The 20,754-nt window shown below is 42.4% G+C and overlaps 1 protein-coding gene across 6 annotated transcripts in view; it reads left to right on the forward strand.

Moving 5' to 3' along the window:
- LOC122412715 (uncharacterized) overlaps window positions 1-20,062 on the forward strand; it is a 30,073-nt gene extending 10,011 nt beyond the window's left edge. For all 6 annotated transcript variants that reach the window (XM_043422470.1, XM_043422474.1, XM_043422473.1 and 3 more), the window contains 11 exons: window positions 11,037-11,094; window positions 11,320-11,600; window positions 11,700-11,763; window positions 12,219-12,314; window positions 12,504-12,604; window positions 13,211-13,342; window positions 13,451-13,624; window positions 13,761-15,728; window positions 15,794-15,935; window positions 16,164-16,700; window positions 16,885-20,062. In XM_043422470.1, the coding sequence (XP_043278405.1) occupies window positions 11,037-11,094; window positions 11,320-11,600; window positions 11,700-11,763; window positions 12,219-12,314; window positions 12,504-12,604; window positions 13,211-13,342; window positions 13,451-13,624; window positions 13,761-15,728; window positions 15,794-15,935; window positions 16,164-16,700; window positions 16,885-16,928 (3,597 nt within the window). In that variant the 3' untranslated portion in view covers window positions 16,929-20,062. The remainder of the gene's footprint in view (window positions 1-11,036; window positions 11,095-11,319; window positions 11,601-11,699; window positions 11,764-12,218; window positions 12,315-12,503; window positions 12,605-13,210; window positions 13,343-13,450; window positions 13,625-13,760; window positions 15,729-15,793; window positions 15,936-16,163; window positions 16,701-16,884) is intronic.
- Window positions 20,063-20,754: the final 692 nt, after the last annotated feature.

Here is a 20,754-nt window from a genome sequence, read left to right on the forward strand (position 1 = left end):
ACACGCAATTTAAAAATTTTCATTCAGAATTTACTTGAAAATTATAATATTTTTCGGTAAAAACATTAAAAACAATATTAATAAACATTGAGAATATTTTTGTCACAAGAGTGCAATAAAATGCTTTAAGAATATGACAAAAGATCAAATTTATTCTTTAACTTGACTAGTCAATGATTGAATCGGTAACGGTGACACTTTAAATACACGTAACCTGGGGAACATTTTTATTGAACGAAAGAAAGTTTATATCGGTGCAATATAGCACCGAGAAAAAGGAATGGTTGATTCATTAAAAAAAGCAAAGCTACTGGACGAATGAAAGCACGCGAGACAGTCTCAAAAATAAATTTAATGAAATTCCCGTGTGATTCCCGAATTTGCTCGAAGTTCAATCAGCTGTTCAGAGAAATGTAGAGCAGCTGCAGTCCAATGTAATGACTGGCGTCCGCTTTCGACGCGTCAAAAACTAAAGTTTTTTTTGTCTTTTCTTTCTCAAAAGCTCCGTAAAGTATTTTTTATTTTTTCAAAGAAACGAAATTTGTGATGAATTTTTTTCGCGATATAAACTTTTCCGAAGCTCGAAGATTGTACAATTTTTTTACAATTAATATTATTTATTATTAATATATCATATTAATATTAATATTATTAATCTCGTCTCGATTGTCGTTCCAAACGTTTCCTTTGTGGGAGGAATAAAAAAAATGAAGAAACGCCCTCGAAGAAACCGATTTAAGTGAATGAAAAAACGGCGCAGACGAGGACGATCGCGAATCTTCGCACGTCTCATCGACGTGATTTTCGGAGTTCCTGAAAACGAAGGCTCTCCGGCTTTCCACATGATCGAAAAAGAAGCTCGGAATGCAGGTCGCGGTGCGATCGTCGTCAAACGGACGAAAATAAATGCGAGACTCTCGCCTGCCTGTTTGTCTCCCTGCCACTTTCCATAATTATAGAGGCCTATTTTTATGTACGGCAGCTTTGTCGATATTTATTCATCCCGATCTTATTTTCGGCCTCGAGCTATTTATATTTTTTAGACAAATTTACACACGAGGGTTAACACTTTCGAGACTAAATTGCCAACAAGTCTTGGAATTATTTTCATCTTTTCACGTGATGAAGAGAGTCGAGACAATCACCGAGGAACCTCAAATACTCAAAACAATACCGAGAACCTTCCTTCGAAGACGAGACGAAATTACGACCCTGAAGTTTGCAACGTCGGAGTCCAACAAAATTAATGAAAAAAACATTCGTAATTCACAAATTTTTAATTCCTCCAATCATTGGTTCAGGTTGAGAAAACTACGAATTGCAAATTCGTCAGGGAACGGAATTGAAAATTAACTGGAATTATTCGAGTCTTTGAGAAAACTCACTCGGCTCCTCTGATTCAGAAATTTTTAAACAAATATACAAAAGTTTGTTCGCTAAGGGGCAAGAAATCTGGACCACAAAGCGATTCGTACTTCAAGCATTTCCTCCATTCTCACCATTTTCGTTTTCACTTTTTTCTCACCGAATAATAGACTTCGAAATAGTCCCCCGACGATGAGTTTCATTCTAGTCCGTGGACACCGACAGAAAACTTAAGAAACAAGGAAGGAGGGGGCACAGAATTGCGCGCGTTTGTACGCAAACGAAGCGGGGCATAATTATAGTAGGTGCGTGATCGATATTTTTATGAGATTCTGAGGCCGCGCACGCATTCGATACGAGCCTCTGAGACGGGCGGATGAAAATTTGCTACGCTCAAGAGCGTGCACAGATTGCGCACCTTGGCCAATCGGACGTCGTGCGCGACACTGACAGCCAGGAGCACACCAGTATCGTGACGAGGCGAGGTATTGAAAAGGTGATTTTCAAACTCGGCTACAAAGTGCTCGCATTCGTTCGTTTGATCGAATGTTCGATCAGGCAGGAATGAGGGAGATCGGGAGGCAAAAATTTGCACGAATTTAGGTCGGGTGTAGCCTTTTTTCGAGGATTCTTCGTAAATTCCGATTCCCGAATCGTTAGACCGATAAAACCAATAAATTCTCATGCTCGTGCGGTTTTGAAGGGTACTTTGATTCCGAAGCGTCGACTGCCTGCAATTTCGATGCCGGGAATTGGGGGTTTGTCGGTTTTTCTTGTTTTCATGGAGGACGATTCCCGAAAGAGCAAATAACGAGTATTCGAGTTTGCGAGACGTTTGGAAAAATCGTTTTGTCCAAAGGGGAATGTATGGCTTCAGAAAACTTGGATTTACGTGGAAGAACACAGGGCCCGTGGAAGCTTTTGAAACGGCTAAGCGAGCTCCACTTTCTGGCTGCGGAGCTGGCGCGTATTTCGATGCGCTTCACACATTCGGAGCGTCGGCGAGCTTGGAAAACTCTTGTCAAAGGACATAAAAGCAGATTATTTACGCACTTTTCGATCATCTCGAACTTCCGCTGGGCTCCGAATTTACAACGAAATGGTAAATTAAGGAACGAGAGTCTCGACGCATTGACGCACTTCTGCGGAGCTTGGATTCTCCAATTATCTCGATCATCCTCCTAAAACATTGAGGGGCGTCTCCTGCTCTGGAGAGTCGAAAAAATCTATTGTTTTCGGGAGTGTTTATCGATGGACGGAAATAACTCAGCATAGCGAACTTTTCGGTATGGTTGCGAGGATTTTTCAAGAGTACAAAAACATTGTATTGTATTGTATTGTATTTGTCTTCCAGCTGTACGACGCCATGCGTTTTTTACATCGCCCCGTCTTACATACCTCCGTATCTTATCTTAATATTAGAATCTCACATTCCAGCATTCATTTACATTATTTTTATACCTTGTACACTCATCCTTCCATACTCGCTCTCCTATTTCCACATCCTTCCCCCTGTCTCTTGCTATGCATCTCCTTCCCAATCCTACTAACCGCTTTCAAGTATTGACATAGATCTGTTCTCATTTGTCCTTTCAGCGTTTCCACCGTCCATAACCATAGCTCGCTCCCTATCTTTTCTCCCCTCCATTCCTCGACTTTTCTGACCCATTCCTTCTTGACTTTCTCTCCGACTTTCCTGCACCTCCACACGTGAGGAAAGCTATCCTCTTCCTCGCACATAACACAAGTCCAATTGGTATACCCTTTTTTGCCCACTGTCCCAATATTTCCGCACCTCATCCTTGCCCGCTGTTCTTTCAAGTCCCCCCCACCCTGTTTTCTCACAATTCCAATATTTCTCCCTCCCCATTCTCGATTTAATTTCCTTGTAGAAACTGTTGTACGTGGATTTATCAGTCTTTAACCAGTCGCTCTGTACGTCCTGTTCCATCAGTCTTTCTTCTCCTTCCTTAAGTAATTTTTCCGTTCCTTTGATGCTTTCTCCCTTCCTAAGCCACTCTAATACTCTCCCATCGCTTCCTTGAGTTCTTGTCCCCATTTTGATTGATTTCCGTTTTTTAACCCTCTTAATTCTTCCTTTAGACATATTTTAGGCCATCTTTTTCCCTCCATTTTTCCTATATTAATCAGGTACCTTCCCGCTCTCCTTCTTGCTTCTATCTCTACGCTATGATGCCTCCCTGCTTCCAGTTTCCAAATGTAATCCGGGGTATTTTTCGCTATCCCCATAATCATTTTTACAAAATTTCCTTGCAGTTTCTCCATTATTTCCCTTCTTTTCCACCCCCAGATTTCAATTCCGTAGAGCGCTCCGGCCTTCACTAGCGAATCCATCAATTGTTGTCTATCCTTCAGTTTGTCTATTCTCGCTCTTTTCATCACTGCCCAAACCGAATTTATCGCTTTTCTGGTCTTCCCCTCTAGAATTCTCAGATGTTTTCCCACTGTGTTTTTGGTTGAAAACCAGAAACCTAGGTATGTGAATTCTTTAACTACCTCCAGCTCTACTCCTTTGTACTTCCACGATTCACTTTCTTTCCTCCTTCCCCCGCGTCTGAATACCATTATTTTAGTTTTCTTCTCATTCACTTCCAACTTGTTTTTAGTTACATATTTTTCCAGTGCTCGAATCATTCCCTCCAGCTCCCTAGCGTTTTCTGCTAAAATTGCAATATTGTCTGCATACTTCATTACGTAGAATTTTTCACCCCCCGTGATCGTACCCCCTTGTTTCTTTTTTCTCATATTTCGTCTATATCATCCACCATAAAATTGAATAATATCGGGCTTAGTGGGTAGCCCTGCCTCACCACCCCTGCTTCCGTTTCAAATCCGTCACTGATTCCTTCCCCTGTAATTACTTCATTTTCCGTTCTTTTGTATATCCCCCTAATCATTCTCCACATATTCCCTCTTACTCCCCTACCCCATAACTTTTTCATCAATATTTCTCTATCAACCCGATCAAAAGCCGGCTTGAAATCGACAAATGCCACATAGAGTTTGCCCTTTTTTTCTTTCAATCGATTATTTATTAGTGCATTAAGCACGAATATATGATCCCTCGTCCCCCTCCCCGGCCTAAATCCTCCCTGGCTTTCCCTGAAAATTTCTTTTGGTATTTCCCTTGAGGTATTTCTCCTTTTTCCCAGCAATCGTTTAAAATCTCCCTTAGCTCCTCTCTCCTCTTTAGGCTCATTCCTTTAATGAACTCCGCAGAAATCCCATCTTCCCCCGCTGCTTTTTTATTCTTTAATTTTCTAATGACTTTGTCTAACTCTTCCTTTGTTATTACCCCGTCCAATTTTTCATCATCCGATTTTTCCAGCTGACTATCTATTTTCGTCGTGTTCTCTTTGGTACCCTCTCTCTTACCCAGCAATTGTTCAAAGTGTTCCTTCCACTGTTCTCCACTGATATTTTCTCCCACCCTTTTTCTTTTAATTCTAAAGGCCCCTACCGCCTCCCACCATTGCGACATGTCCTTACTTTCCCCCACTTTTTTCCATTTTTCTTCGAACCACTCCTTCTTCTCACATATCTCTTTTAGTTTCTTTCTTTCTTTCGTCAGCATCCCCTTATCTTCTATATCTTTCGTTTTCAAAAACCTCTTAAGACCTTTCCAGACCCTCTTCTTTTATTCCTTGCACTCCTGGTCCCCCTGTCCCCTCTGATTTCCCTTCCGCCCGATCGTTCCGTTCTCATTTTAATTTCAAATGTTACCGGTAGGTGGTCAGATTCCATTCTGTCTCCCACTTTTATTCTCACTACCGCATCATTCTCCTCATCATCCATTTTTATTATATAGTCTAGTACCGATTCGCTCCCTCTTCGTCCCACATAAGTCAGTCCGCCATTTTCATCCCCTTTCACTCGCCCATTAAGCACCGCTAGGGCCATTCTCCCGCAGAACTCAATCAGTTTCCTGCCCCCTGAATTGATCTGTTTGTCCTCCGACCTTCTTTTTTTTCAACCCCTTTTCGTCCTCTGTATCTAGCATTCCCATTTCTTCCCCTGTTCTAGCATTGAAATCCCCTGCAATTATTATTCCCACCCCTTCTTCCATACCCCTGTTAACCCATGCCTTTAGCTCCCCTTCCACCGCCTTAAAACCCGCATTATTATAAATTTCTGTTATCCATAATTCTTTCTCATATGGTTCTCTATTTAATTTAATAATCATTCCAAATTTCCACTCACACACTTCACATTTCCGACATATATTTCTTTTAATTCCAATCAGGTGCCCCCCACTCGCTCTCCCTCTTCCCTTTTTTCTTTCCGCCGGTTTCACCCACCACTGGAAGTCCCTCTTCAAGTTCCTTATCGCATTTTTTTCTTTCCCTTCTTCGAACCATGTTTCCTGAATCATCGCCATGTCGAAACCCCTTATAAAGTGCGTTAGCCTCCTTAATTTCCCACCACTCGCGATATTCCACGTTAGCGTCTTAATAACCTCTCCTTTCCTCCCTCCGAAATGTCATCTTCTCTATTTTCCCTTCCAACTCAACCCACTGCCACCACACCCCATTAACACACAGTTTCAGATACCCACTCCTCACTACTTTCCCCGCTCTTCGTTCTTCTTCCGCTTTTCGATCCATCCACTCCTGTACCTCGGTTTCCCTCGCTGTCAAGTCGTCGTGCATCGAGATTCCTGTCCCACGCAGTTCTGCTCTCCTTCTCATAATCTCTTTTTTTGTTTCGACGTTTTGCACCGTCGCCACTGGACCTCCTCCCAGCCGTTGGACTCTCACTATCTTGGGGTCTAATCCCATTCCTGCTCTTATCAGCTGGGACATTTCCTCTGCCACTTTCGCATCCGAGCCGCCGCAGTAGACGCCTCTGAACCTTATGTTCCTTTTCCTCCCAATTCTTTCCTGTCTCTCCCACTGCCACTCCCTTTCCGACAAAGCCTCCGGTTTTTTTCCGTTGTCTACACCTTTTCCTCCCTCGTTCGCTGCTTCCTCTCTTTCTTCCCCAGACTCTTTCGTTTTCCGATTTGCTGTCTCCAGTTTTCCCCTTTTCCCTTGCCCCATCTTCCTCTTTCCCCTCGCTATTTTGTAGCTGCTCCAGTTCCCTTGAGCATGTTCCGCTTCTCCTATTTGTCCTTGCTCGCGTTTCCTCCTCTTCAACCTCATTGTTGTTGTTGTCCGAGCCGAGCGATTTGTCCCATCCGCATGCCCCCTCACACTCTCTGGCTTCCCTTCGTTTTTTCAGTTCGCTGTTCTCCTCCTTCAGCACTTCCACTTTTGCTTTCCACTCCCCCAATATTTCATTCATTTCCTTCATTCCCCCTTCTAGTTTCTTTTTTCCTCCTCCCATACTGCTTTGTCTCGGTACATACGCATCTTCCGCTGCTCCGTCTCCGCCAGCAGTTCTCGTACTATCCTGCTCATGTCTTCACATGGGCATGGCAGCGGCGCGATTTCTTTTTTAATTCCCTCGGTTTCTTTTTCAATTATTCCCTTTAATCTCAACTCCGTCGCTCTCAACACTTCCTCCATCTCTTTTAAAAATACCTTATTTCCCTTCTTCTCCTCTACGTTCCTCCTCAATGCTTCCTTTCCTTCCTCCTCGTTTGCCCCGGCCCGATCTGTTTCCCTCTCCTCGAGATTTCCATCCTCTTCCTCCGATGTTGTTATAATGACACTCATCTCGTGTATGTTTCTCGGCTTCCTTTTTTTGTTCCTCCTTTCCGCCTCTTATCAGGAAACCTTCTAGACCACTCTTTCCATCATTCCCCTCTTTTTCCCCTTTCTTCTGCTGAGTATTCGGCTTGTTCCCGGGTCCTCGCTTCACCTTACTTCCAGTGCTGCCCCCTGTAGCCTTTTCCGCGCACTTCGTCTCCCTCTTCCCTTCCCCCCTTGCTTCCACTGCTTTTGGCGCTACCCGTAACGGTCGACGCCATGCTCACACTTCCTAACCTCACTTTTGCTGCTCGATTCCTATGCCCGATTTCACTTCTGATTGTGAGCGGAAGTGTGAGCTATTGCCCACACTTCCACTTGCTTTTCACACCCAGCGCTTTCTTCCTAATCACTTTTCCTTTATTTTTCGCACTGAATCCCCCAATTCGCCTTCCTCCGAAAACCGCGCGCCCGAGCTTCGTCTTACCTCAACGAACCGGCAACCGGAAACCAAGAGTACAAAAACATTTTTTTAATCTGAGAAATACTCATTTGTACATGGTTTATGCGCCAAGTCTGATTGTCGAAGTTTCTCAGCTCCGTACAACGTGGAGATCGTAATTATTCAAGAGTTTTTTTACATCATTTCGTTGGTCTCGAAGGTTGTAAACTTCAGCGTTGTAAAAATTGCGAAATTCTATATTTTTGGCGAGTTTGGAAAAAAAACGCTTCTAAAGAAGAATATCACTTCAACGTGCTGTGAATATCAATTTCACTATTTTTTCGGGTTTTATAGGTTCACGTGGAAGAAAAATATATGAAAATGGGAAAAAAAATTGGAATTTTTGTTGCAGGCAATAATTACGATCTCCACATTGTGCGCAGCTGAGAAACTTCGACAGTCAGACTTGGCTCATAAACCGTTTACAAATGAGTGTTTCTCGCATGAAAAAAAAAAACATTTTTATACTTTTTTCATATCCTTGAAACTCGCGCGAAAATTTCGCTATGCTGAGTTATTTCCACCCTAAAAATATTCCCGAAAACTGTCGATTTTTTTGACTTTCTAAAGCAGGACTCCCCTTAACCAGAGTTGGCTGCATGGAAACCCAAACAAGACAATCGGCATGGTGAATATTTACCGAGCCGCAGTGGCGTAAAAACCGTAGCAAAATATTCGCGTTCGTTTATTACTAGAAAAATCAACATAAATCGTTTCATAAATCCACGAGTGCTAAAAAAAAACTTGAATCCGCACACGTATCGTTGGTTCAATGCTTCTGCAATGAGAAGAACCCGAAATATTTATTCGCTCGAAAAAATCGTTGATCTGCAAGAACGAGGATGATGTGTACGACGAAAATCGTATCCCTTCCGCCTCCCGGTGACCCGGTTGCTCGTTCGTTGAGGGATTAATCTTGATAGGTTGAAATTTAGCTTTCGTCCGGTATCGTAGAAAATCGCAGTCCAACAATTTCGTCCCTATCTTGGTCAGTGTAGTACATTCGTTGGCGTTAAAGCCTCGGCGTTAACGCGAAGCACGGGTTTCCCCTTAATAAACGCCAATCACCGCTCGTTTCAACAATCAGCTTCTGCGCCTTTTTATTTTCGAGTTTTCACAGTTCCTACGAACGATCCGTTTAGCTCAAATTCTCGTGTCCCGACGTTATTTTAATCGCTCGATTCTATTCTCGCCATCGTAGCACGTTTTTCGTCTAAAAATAACGAACAAATGCGCGAAGCTCCTGTCAGTTATAACCTCGCATCGTATACACGAAAATAGTAACATTGGCCAACAAAATTGGCTACTGTTCGCACGAGAATGGGGACGAGAATGAGAATGAAAAATATTTCGAAGAATAAGCTCAAGTTTTGAGAGCATGCAATCCACTCGGTTTGTCTTTGCTCTCCCACGAGAAATCGACAAAATTTTTATCCGAAAAATATTATTATAAAAATGATTGATTTCTCCCTTAAGCGAGAGCGAAATAGGCTAAAATTCAAGTCGAAAAGTCCTTCGCAAACGCCCTTGATAACTCGCTTCTATTTAATGTTGAGATTGCTCACAATTCGTGCCGTTGTAATCGGCGTGCATGGTCACTAAACTACAGAAATACTGGAACGCGCTCACGCTCGCTCCGCTATAACCGTGTTGAGGGAAACCGTCTCGTGGGGCGATCCGTATCTGCCTTATACAGTCGATAAAAAATTTTGAGGATAGCAAACTTTGCATACGTCGATTGTTTAATGTCGGTCTGGCCAACGCAGTGTTCGGCATGTGTGCGTGTCGTCCGTCAGACCTTCACCTTGCTTCCGTAGCGTTGATATTCTGCACTTTTAACTTTTCGTTTTTCATCTGAAATTCCCGCTGGACAAAGCCAAAACGAATTTCTCGGGTTTTTCTATTTCGTTCGTTCCGTTTACGAGTGACTAAGTTTCACTAAAATGATGAAAAAAATAACCGTCGAACGTGAGAAAACGATTTTCCACTCCGACTGTGCAGTGACGAATGCGCGTGCGTAGAAGCATGCGCGCATCGTCGAGAGAACGATAAAAATCCTTCTGCTGCTCTCGCTCTCTCGTGCGCCTCGTTCGTCAGAACCTCAAATATTCCCTGTGAAATATCGTTTTCGATTATTGTCGAGGACTTTGCAAATAACGAGGTCACCACTTATGCAGCATTGGGAATAAGGTACCGGAGGAGTGGGGAGCCCAATTTTTTTACTGATATTCAAAATTGTCATCTCCGATGTTGGCGTGGACCGATTCGATGCTCTGCGTAATGTGATCGCCGATGCAACGAGCACTGATGGAAAGGGAAATAAAATTCTTCCCGCAATGGGCTGTGCTTGCTCTCCAGATCAATTTCGAGCTAAAATTATTTGGTAAAACGATATTAGTAGCTCCGAAGGGAAGGAGGGATTGATGGAAAAAAAATTATAATCGCTAAAACTATGAAGTTTGAGAGAAAACGCAGAAGTGAAAGTAAAAAACTGCATAAACAGTGAAGGAAGAGAAAATAGCGAGTTGTGACCAAATCGACTGGGCAGCATTACCAGAATTTTGCATGCTTTTTATTATTTTTTTATTTTTTTATTTTCTGGAAAGGAATTACCCGAATTTTTGAACATTTTTATCCCAATGAATTGATGCAGTAAAATTGGTTCAATAATGTTCATTTTCTCTCTGAAGTTATTGATAACTCTACAAAAACTCGAGCAAATCGAACAAATGATAAAATATACACGAATTGAGCTCAAGGGTTCTACCCTCATTAGACGGGCAAAAAAAGACTATTTTCAGGCATTTTTTTAATCGGCATTATAAATGTGGATATAAACAGTGTTAGGCATAAAAAATACACTTTTAAATACACAAAAATTTGTTTATTTTTATTTTACTCAGTTTTCGTACAGAAAAATGGGGGAGAAGACAGGTCCAAAAAAGAGATGGGTGCGTGCGCTGTTGATAGGACGATCAGAAAAAAAGTCGTTTTAGATTCAATTGGCAAATGGCTTTTGATTTTTAAAAAAATGACAAAATAGCAGGCATTTTTCCAGAAATTACGAAAAAGCACGTTTTTTTCAATTGTTTTTTGTAAAACAAAAATAGATCCACTCAAAATTAAAAAATTCGTATTATATGCGCTATAGATACAGTCACGAAAAACATGCAGTAAAATTCTGGCAAGGATCGGTCGAATAGTTGAAAAAAACGCGTTAAACAAAGACAAAATTTTAGTATGATGCTTTTAAATATTTATTATACTTTAGGAAAATGCAATTTGAAAAAATCGATTTTTTGAAAATTTTTATTGGGGTAGACCCCTTAAATTGTGAAGATTCAAGTACATTCACGTGTCGAGAGCGACGTCGATAAAGACGAGTGCTACTAGAGTTTGCATCGCTAGCAAAGATTCTTCAAAAATGATGACAATGTTATTATTTTTTTATTCTCTAACATAAGATCACCTATTAAGCTCTGCTTGTGTACAAACTTATTGAATTTTTTTTTTTACAGAAACCAGTGAGTGGCAGATCGAGTCAACACGACGATGCAGTCTTCGTACGAATTTGCGGTCAGTTTCGTCAACTCTTTTTTTCTTCCGATTTTTCTATTTCAACCCTCAATGCGGGACGATATTTTTTCCAATCATTGAAGCATCGTTACAAGTCGCTCCGAGTACCAATTCCGTGAAAGTTCAATTGCAAATATTAAAAAAAACTTTAGTTTCCTACAACCTTGAGATCTGAATTTAAAAGCTGTATAAAATGTGCTCATTTTTGTTTTTTCTATATTACAGAAGATACGAGCGTGCCAGCAGTGGACACTCCGCCCGTGAGTTCGGAGCCGCTTCATCCACCTCCGGTCGATACCGAATTATCCCCACCGGATCCTCGAGCAAGACTCTTGTCCGAGCCTGATTTTATTCTCATCGAGAATCTCGATAACGAACGTTACTCCAGGGCAAGGCACACCGGCCGTTTTCTCACGATGCACAAGAGAAGACGCAAGCGCCTCATCACCCGATCGCTCAATCAAGAACACGCTCTACTCGATGACATTTTTCACGGACAAGTTCAGGTATCTCGACGTGATCCGTTTTTTTTTTGCATTGCCATTTACACGAGGATGGGAGACAATGAGCGATGCGGTGACATAATTTCATGACTTACTTTTCAGTGCATGTTGATGAAAGCCAATCATTGGAGATTCAATGCCTTCACTTTGGAAACGGTGACCGGAGGTGATCCTGATGCTACACAGAATTTTGCTGACGATCGAAAACGATCGAAAATCTTTAACCCGTGGACAGCACGCTGGTGCGAATTGGCACCCACGAAAATAAAAAAAAAAAATAAAAAACATGTTTTCAAAGTTCTTTTCTTCAATTTGGCCATTTCTCTATAATACATCTTTCAATTTTTTAAATGATTTTTATCGTTTACTAAGGAATTGTTGCCCCTAAAAAGCCTCGTTAAAAGATTAATTCCATAGATCCATGGATGGAATGAAAAGTTTTGAAAAGTCCAAGTTCAAATTTGCATCAGTGTGGTGACCTCAAAGGGAGTGTGGTGTCTACGGGTTAATTTTAATTTTTTGTTGTTTTGTTAATTGTTTTATTTTATATTTGTTTATTTTTTCTCGACCAAAGAAAAGAGAATGTAAAATTGTTAATTTTTATATTTGCCCTTGTATCAGGTCGGTCACTGTCAGTTCTCTGTGTTCATCTGTTCCAATTTTACGGACTCTTCCACCGTTTCAATCTCGATGTCGTACGGGCTTGGAAGCTCTTCGGTATGTTCGACAGATTTTTTGACTTTTTACCTATCAAACTCTGATTGAAAAACATTTATTCGTTTCGAAAGAAACAATCGTTAAATGTTTTTCCAACGAAGCCTCAACGAAGGGGCTCACGAGGCTAACTCGGCCCTCAATTTTTTTCTGATTTATTTGAAAGCGTTTTTGCTATGCGATCCGTTGCAGCACTGATTGAGGAAGGCTATCACAGTACAAATCCTTACCACAACAGTATACATGCGACCGATGTGACGCAAGCGATGCACTGTTTTCTGCAGGAAGAAAAGGTGAGTTGAGCTTCTCACAAGGCTCAGTGCTACGTCATAATTGAGGAGAAAAGTACGGGGAGGGGAGAAAGTCCGGGGAAGAAACTCGAGTTTGACAGGTCGCTATGAAATTTTTTGATTTTTCGTTGGTAAAATTCTGTTGAAAGAGCTACACGATAAAAGCCCTTTTTGGGAAAAGTATGGAAGTTTTTCGTAGACCTTGCGGATGGCGGTTACTTCCATCTGGTAAAGCAGGAGGTGAGTCGAAGAACATTTAAGAGGGCGGAAGAAGGCTCGTTGCTTCGGGAAGTTAAACGATGAGGGAGCTTTCAGAATCGGTTTTATTGAAATAAGAGAAAATTCTTTATCCGCCTCGTGGATATCCGGCTGAAGGAGCAATTCCACACGATGGAGTAAGAAAAAAGTATTTTTTCAATGGAGCCTGTAGATTCGAAGTGAGCTAATGAGAATGAAAATAAAATCGATCGACTCTCATTAATGGCTTTGTAATTTCAGATTTGTAACGACTTGTGTCGCTCGCCACAGTAAATATGTGGCTGGTCATTGATCCTATAGGGTTCTTGGTGTTTGTCAAAAAATCATGTTTTGATGAATGATGATTTTTAGATAAAAAGGCATCTGAGCAGCCTGGAGATAATGGCGTCGTTGATAGCAGCTGTGACCCATGATCTTGACCATCCTGGTGTGAATCAACCTTTCCTCGTGGCGACCAGCAATCACCTGGCGACTCTTTACGAGGCAAGTAACTCCATTGAAAGAATGTGCAACGAAGAGATCGGTGGTTCACGGATATCTCTTAGGCGGGGAGCTGTCGATGATTGTCTTATTGATACGACCCCTTCGTAGAACACTTCGGTCCTTGAGAATCATCATTGGCGTTCGGCCATCGGATGCCTTCTCGAAAGCGGAGTCTCTGAACAATTGCCACCTCAAATACGCCCCGAACTCGAACGTCACATAAGCTCACTCATTCTCGCAACGGATATAACGAGGCAGCAAGAGTTCCTGACCCGATTCAAGGTATAGTTGCCAATGTTGTTTTTGTTCGAGTAAGAAAAATCGAGTGGTTGAAATTCAGCTTTTAAGTAATTGGTGTCAAATGACAGTGCCAAGTCTCTGGATGACGATAATCGATCGTGAGCATTCTCAATTCCAGGCGAGTCTCGATGGGGAGAGCTTGAACATGGACGATCCGGAGAATCGTCACTTCATCCTCCAGATATCGCTCAAATGTGCGGACATTTCGAACCCGTGTAGACCGTGGGACATCTCGAGAAAATGGTCGTACAAAGTGTGCGAAGAATTTTTCCGTCAAGGGGATTACGAGAGGAAATTGAATTTGCCGGTGACACCGCTGTGCGATCGTCAATCGATGAGTATACCGAGGATCCAAGCGGGATTTTTCGAATTCGTCGTGACGCCCTTGTACGAGGAATGGCACAGATTTTTAGGCGACGGTCTGAGCGTCTCCTTGATGTCGCATTTGCGAGAAAATCGAAAGCGTTGGGAGGCCCTGATCGCTCACGAAGCTGCTGAGGAAACGAGAACCGAAGTGTCGGATTTGGAGCAGTTACCATCGAGCACGTCGACGCCCTCCGAGGGAGAAGAAATTCGCGGAAGCTCGAACGTCGGCGCGACGGGATGTTGCGAAAATTCCGACAGTCTCGACGTCCAGACGATGCCGGCGGCGGTATCCGAGCTACGACGACCCAGTTTGCCTGGTGAAGCGGCCGTCGGTCAGCGGTGGGCTGACCGGAGACACTCTGTACCGCTGAGCGTCTCCAAATTATTCTGCATTTTGCCAATGATCGAGGATACTGCGACTGCCGTCGATACCGCAATCAGCGCCAACACCAAGGCCAGCAGTACCGTCAGAAGAGAATCCCTGCCCAGCGAGCGCAACGTCAGACTCCCCCGTTATCCTGTATTTTGTCTAGAAGAGGCAAAGCTGGTTGACGAGGCGCTACGCGAAATGAGCTCTCTCTCACTGATATCCTCGAAAAGCAGCATTTACGAGTCTGCGGGGAACGCGAGTTTGTCCTCGGAGCGTCCGGTTAGTGCTGAAAATCTCTTACCCGAGCCGAGCATCGCGAGCATAACGAGCAGCGCCGCTGCAACGAGATTGTCAACCGTTCTTCAGTCGGAGACTATGAAATCGGGTTGCCAAACGACGCGACAACATCTCACCCGACAACAGACTTTCCCGCCGCTTCAGCCGTACGTGAGAATTCGGTACATGTCGACGACCGCCGAGATGTCCAAGTGCCAGACGGAAGCTCTCATCGAGGCTGACGATAACAGCCTTTCGAGTCTGGAGGACGCTATGATTGCGGAAAGTAGCAAACCGGAGGCTGGAAGCCGACCGGCAGAGCCGTTCGAACGATGTCCCTCCGTAGGGAGGTTCTCGCTCGAATCCAGTTTCGTCGAAAATCGCGCAGACTCCTCGAGACGACCGAACCAAATCAACTTGACTGAAATCACCGGTTTTCCAACCTCGACGACCGATCACCCAACGAGACGACACTCGATTCAAACGGTGAGCACCGAGAAATATGTGACTCGTTCGGCCCATCAAACTTCTACAAAGAAATGCACGGAGCCCATCCCCGACGATGATCCCTCATTCTCTGATCCTGAAAAGCTCGAGAAAAGGACGACCAGAAAAATCGAGTTGTCGGAGCTGAGGCGACATTCGCTCACCCCTTTGACCAATGAGACCGACGCGACCAATCCTACAATGACGACAACGAGCTCGTCCTCCAATTACCTAACCGTCAGACGTTTTACCGCGATCCCTCTTCTGACTCCGGTGCTCGATCCGACGAAGAAGTTCTTCATCGGAACTCCGCCTGGATCACCACCCAGATTGATAAGCACCGTTTCATCATCGAGCGAAAGTGCTGGCAGCGATCCTAGGCCGCTGAGCCTCGCTGATTTCAATGAAGCTCATCCCGTTGGTGTTAAACGAGATGGTTCGGATAACCCACGGCAAAAGAGCTCCAAAATCGCCAAGCTCGCCGACGATGCCGAATTGAAAGAGAATTTTGATCCGAAAGCAAGCGGGGATGAATCGAACAAGAGCTGTGGTGGTGGCGGCGGTTTCGGGCGACGGAACAACTACCAGGTATGGTCTACTTTTTTCAGGATCGTTCATTCTCGTCGTAATTAACGCTTATTGCTTTTTTATAGGGCTGGGCACGACGACGTGGTTCAGCTCCAGTCGGGTTGCTCCCGAAAGTTGATGATTCTGCGATTCTCACGGTAGCTCCGAGAACTGATCTTCGAAATACGAGACGAGGTTCGGTACCAACGGACATTATTGGGCACCAAGGTGGTTATTACTTCATCGAAGATTTAATGCTTTTCATATTTCATGATACAAACAATCATTGATAGGATCTCGATGTCTCTGAACTTTTTTCCCCGTTTCTTATTTCCACATTGAAGTGAGCAAAAAGAAATTGATCAATTGAATAATCGAATCGAACAGAAGAATCGATCGCGTTTAACAATTTGTATTGGCCGATTTTTAAAGCAATCTTGTTTTTGTTCTGCGTAGACGAACGCGACAACTTTTCATCGTACATCAACAACAGCAGCAGCATTCATAATAACAATCACAACAACAATAAGATCAATAATAAAAAGAAGAGCAACAACAATGGTAGTATTGCTTGTGCCAGCAGCAGCAGCAACAAGAATAACAATAACGGGAGTCAAGCCATTTGTGGCAGAACCAACAATAATGAAAGTTTCCGGGGCAGCGAGGCTGGCCCAGGAGGAGGAGGAGGAGGGCGAGATTTCGGTTTAATAGGATCACCACGCCGAGGTTCGGTACCGGCTGATATATCGGAACTTCGACGCGATTTGTTTGGGCGCAACAGTGTCAACGGGAAAACGCGCAATCGTAAAAAAGTCCTGAGGCGAAGGAGCAGCGGAGGCCCGGAAATGTTTTCCGGTCGTAATCTCGACGATAACGAAAATGGTAAATCTTCATGGAAAAAGGAAATTGCCAAAAGAGAACCGTCGATTCCAGAGCCGTCGATCAAGCGTCGCGGCAGTCTTCCGGTTGAGATGGTTCCTATTTTCCATCCTGGTTAGTAGACCTCCGATAGGATGCCAATAAAAAATAGTTCTGCTTTCGTCAGACAAGGTGTATTTTCAGTTTTCTTAAAATATCGAGTGCGACCAAAGAAAAAGTGAATTCATTCATTCGACACAAATCACTACTCTCATACCCACGTAACTGATGAGACAAAAAATTTTAATTTTTATTACAGCATCAGCAGCCAACGCCCGACGGTCCAGTCTATGGCGTCTGTAGCCCACGTTCCAGACAAGCGGAACGTCGATCAGTGAGTTAATGGTCGTCGCAGGGACCTCGGAAGCTTTGCCATCGATGGATCTCCAGCAAAGTCCGACGACGGTGCAGGGGCACGAGCACCAGCACGGCCAGCCAGGGAGCTCGGCAGGTGAAGGAGCTGTTCGCAAGGAGGGATGAGCACCGAGGAAAAAATAATGACGTATATATAAGTGCGACTAACCGAAGTGAAGTTGAAAAAACGAGAAACGACGGAGAAACTCCCTCTTCGAATATTTCATCAAAGAGGTTTTCACGAGCGAGCGCATCAATGGCAATGAAAACGAGGATTATTCGATAGAAGGAAACACGGCGAAGCAAAAAGATCTTTCGTACTTACTGTCTTCCGCTAAAAATTAACGGAAACTTACGAGGAATATATCAAACCAGCCGCAGCTCGGGTACGCCAAATAGATTTGTGCCATAAACTGAAGGAAAATAATTAAGGGGGGATGCGAATGAGAAAGAAAAAAAATACAAGCTCTCCTCCGTCGAATTTGAACGAGAAATTTTGAGACCAGATTCTCGACTCAAATTTGAAGAAAAAACAAAACACAAAAACAACAATATCCAAATGTATGTATAGTTGATTTTTTTAAGAAACGGACAACAAATGTAACATACGCTGATGCGTATGTGAACGTTAGCGCGATATAAAGCCGCGACGTTATTCACGATGATTTCGATGACAAAAAAGAAGAATGAAAATAAAAATAATCGAGTATAAATGCCTACGTACGGGAGACGAAAGAAAAAGACTGGTAGTAGAAGGAAATCGTGCGACCGTAGAGGTATAGAACGGCTATTGTTTAACCACACACGGAGTACTTTCGGGATACGAAATCCATGCGACAATTTGCTCATTATCTAGACAAGAGATGATAAACAGCGAAAAAAGAAAAAACTTCAAATTAGATAAATGAATAAATTAATAAATCAAGTACACGAATTTGTGTGTGTTTTATAAAACGAGTGTTTTGAATCGCTAAGAATATCGGTATTCGGTATTGCGCGTGGACATAGCTTACGTGCATGTTGATATAGCATTTCGTATCGAAAGACTAAAATCATTCGTAAAATTAGGCGAAAAATCATCTAATCTCTGCGTAAATAATATACAATACAAGGAACAAACAACGTGTACCATGTTTCTCAAGATTCACACGAAAATTTATACCGTTTGGCTATCTTCATTTATATTTAATCACTGAACTATAAGTATACTGGGACCTACACTGCCATGTGAAAGGCTCATTTATTCGCGGGGCCAAGAAACGTAATTTCATTCTTGCTTTTGGGTAAATTTCTGTCACTTTCTATCGTTTCTCATCCCACACGTGGTTAATGCAATGAAAAAGCAAATTTTATGACACAACTTTTTGCGTACACCGAGATAATCGCGGGCAGAATTCACCGAACATTTTGCACCGCTCTACATCCAAATAATTAAGTGTTTCGTAAGATTTTATTGTTTGTTAAACTTAGTTTCGAGCCTCATACACTTATTTCGATATCGACTGTGTCCCAGCAGAGAGAGCGAAAGAGATGACAGATCCCTCGGCGACTATATTTCTTGTCCCGCTTAGTGCATATTCCAGAATATTTATATTTCAGTGTATTTACGACAAAAATCACAATATTTATGCGTTTTATTGTTCTCTTCCATCTTTGTATTTATTATAATTTTCAATGAAAAACCGAAACCAAGGTTCGTTCTCAATACATTTTATCTTTAGCTCGATCGATTAGAATATTAATTAGTTATAGAAGGTTATGCACTAGGTGCTCATTATTATCGTTATTATTATGATTATTATTATTGTTGTTGTTGTCGTTGTTGTCGTCTTCATCGCCGTCGCTGTTTGGCATGGATGCAAAATGGTGAGGAAATCGAATGGAAATTCCGTTGGAAAATTCGACAGTAAATTTCTCACTGAATGAGAAGCTGTCAAATTACTTTTGTCGCACGACGCAGCAACACGTCTTCCCGAGAGCGTTCGAGTCGTGCAGGGTTATTTCTGGGGAAACTCAATGGCGAATCGGTGACCGCGAACCCCGGCACGAGGTTTCTCCCACCTTCGATTGGCTCACTCAACAATATCGCTAATGGAAAAACAGAACGTGAAAATAAAAATGGTCAACCCTAAAATAGTCGTGCAACGGATTCGAAAGATTGACCGACTGAGCTTGGAATAGCATTAAAATAATGACAATAACCACAGCAACAACAATGGTTGTTCGAAGCTCGTTATCTGTTCTATAAGAACCGTCGTAATTTTGAATGTTGAAAAATCTGCAGGGCTGCTTAACTCGAAAAGTGAACTCGCGTAACGTGGATTTGATCGAAGAAAAAAAACAAAAAAAAACAAAAAAAAATCACGATAAATATGATTACGACCAGGAAGCTGAACTGGGATGGCGGTAAAAAAAAAGACATACGTTTAGACATTCCATTTCTTGTTAGATACTGAAAGACGCATTGTCGCGTTATGCATGTATACTCGATGTAACGATACGGCTAATGAGCGTTATAACGATATTTTTATCGTTGTCAGCTAGGATCGTCCGATTCACGACTCCTCATTAATATCATCACATACACACAGGCATCTGATCATCGTTGTTGGAACAATGATAGTCATGATATTAACAACAACGCTAATATTAATACTAATCAATGAGAATGAGAATAATAATAATGATAATGATAATGATAATATTGTTAGTTAGGTACAATGCGGGAAATGACGAATAATCAGATACAATGCGGAGTCAAGCTCGTGGTATTGAAAAGAAAAAAATAATAAAATAAAAATTTAAAAATTACGATATTTAGGTGGACGATAGTATTTGAAAGTTATAAACAATGGGAGAGATGAAAAAGGAAAATGGAATGCGCCACAATTGCGAGAATGTGTGAGAAGAAGAAACCGTTAAGTAGAATGTTAATTGACAATGTGTACCATAAATGTTATACTATTTATTTATTACACGAAGAATAGAGACGCTCAGACTGTGTGTTTTAATTAGATATAATAGCGTTACCATATAGGATGAAGAAAATAAAAAATTGGCTCAATCGAGAGAGCAGTAATGGAGACTGTGTGTATAAAAACGATAACGACGAACTGATTACACTCAAATGTATCTTCTTCAACCCTGTATCCGATGCTGACTCGTTTACTTTCAGGGCTATCCATCCAGTGACGTTGAACCGCGCAACCTCATGCCCGCTGCCATCACATATTTTTCTCATTTTCTTCCTCGGCGTTATCCCCATAGAGTTCTCTCAGCCTCGAGTCGTTTGTCAAATTTCCTGTGCCGTTGCTCCAAGTGCAAAGGTGTAAAAAATTGTTTTTTTTCCATGGCACATGTGAATTTTTTTTTTTTTTTTTTTTTTCTCGTAATTTTTCTCTGTCGGTCGCAAACTTGATCTTGAACGACCCGTCACATGACAAACGAAAAGTATAATAGCAATAGTAATGTTATAGAGAAGGGAACGAAATTCAACACCATAGTTCAGATAATAAAACAAAGTAATATTCATTGAGAAAATGATATTTATATCAGTAGACGTCGATAGAATGACGACCCCGGTAACTAAATTGTGCGCTAGAATTGCACAAAGATTGCGTTCGCAGCGACGCGTGCTGTTTCATAAGTTAAGAGCGCAGCGCGTGTTGAATGTGATAATGAAAAATGGAAGTGATGCGTCGGGCGGTCCAGCGTCGAGTGAGAGATGGGAACGAAGAGTGTCTAATGAATGTCCGCACAAAGATGAGATCGATAA

The sequence above is a fragment of the Venturia canescens genome, chromosome 6, assembly GCF_019457755.1.
Source record: "Venturia canescens isolate UGA chromosome 6, ASM1945775v1, whole genome shotgun sequence".
NCBI classification, from domain to species: Eukaryota; Metazoa; Arthropoda; class Insecta; order Hymenoptera; family Ichneumonidae; genus Venturia; species Venturia canescens.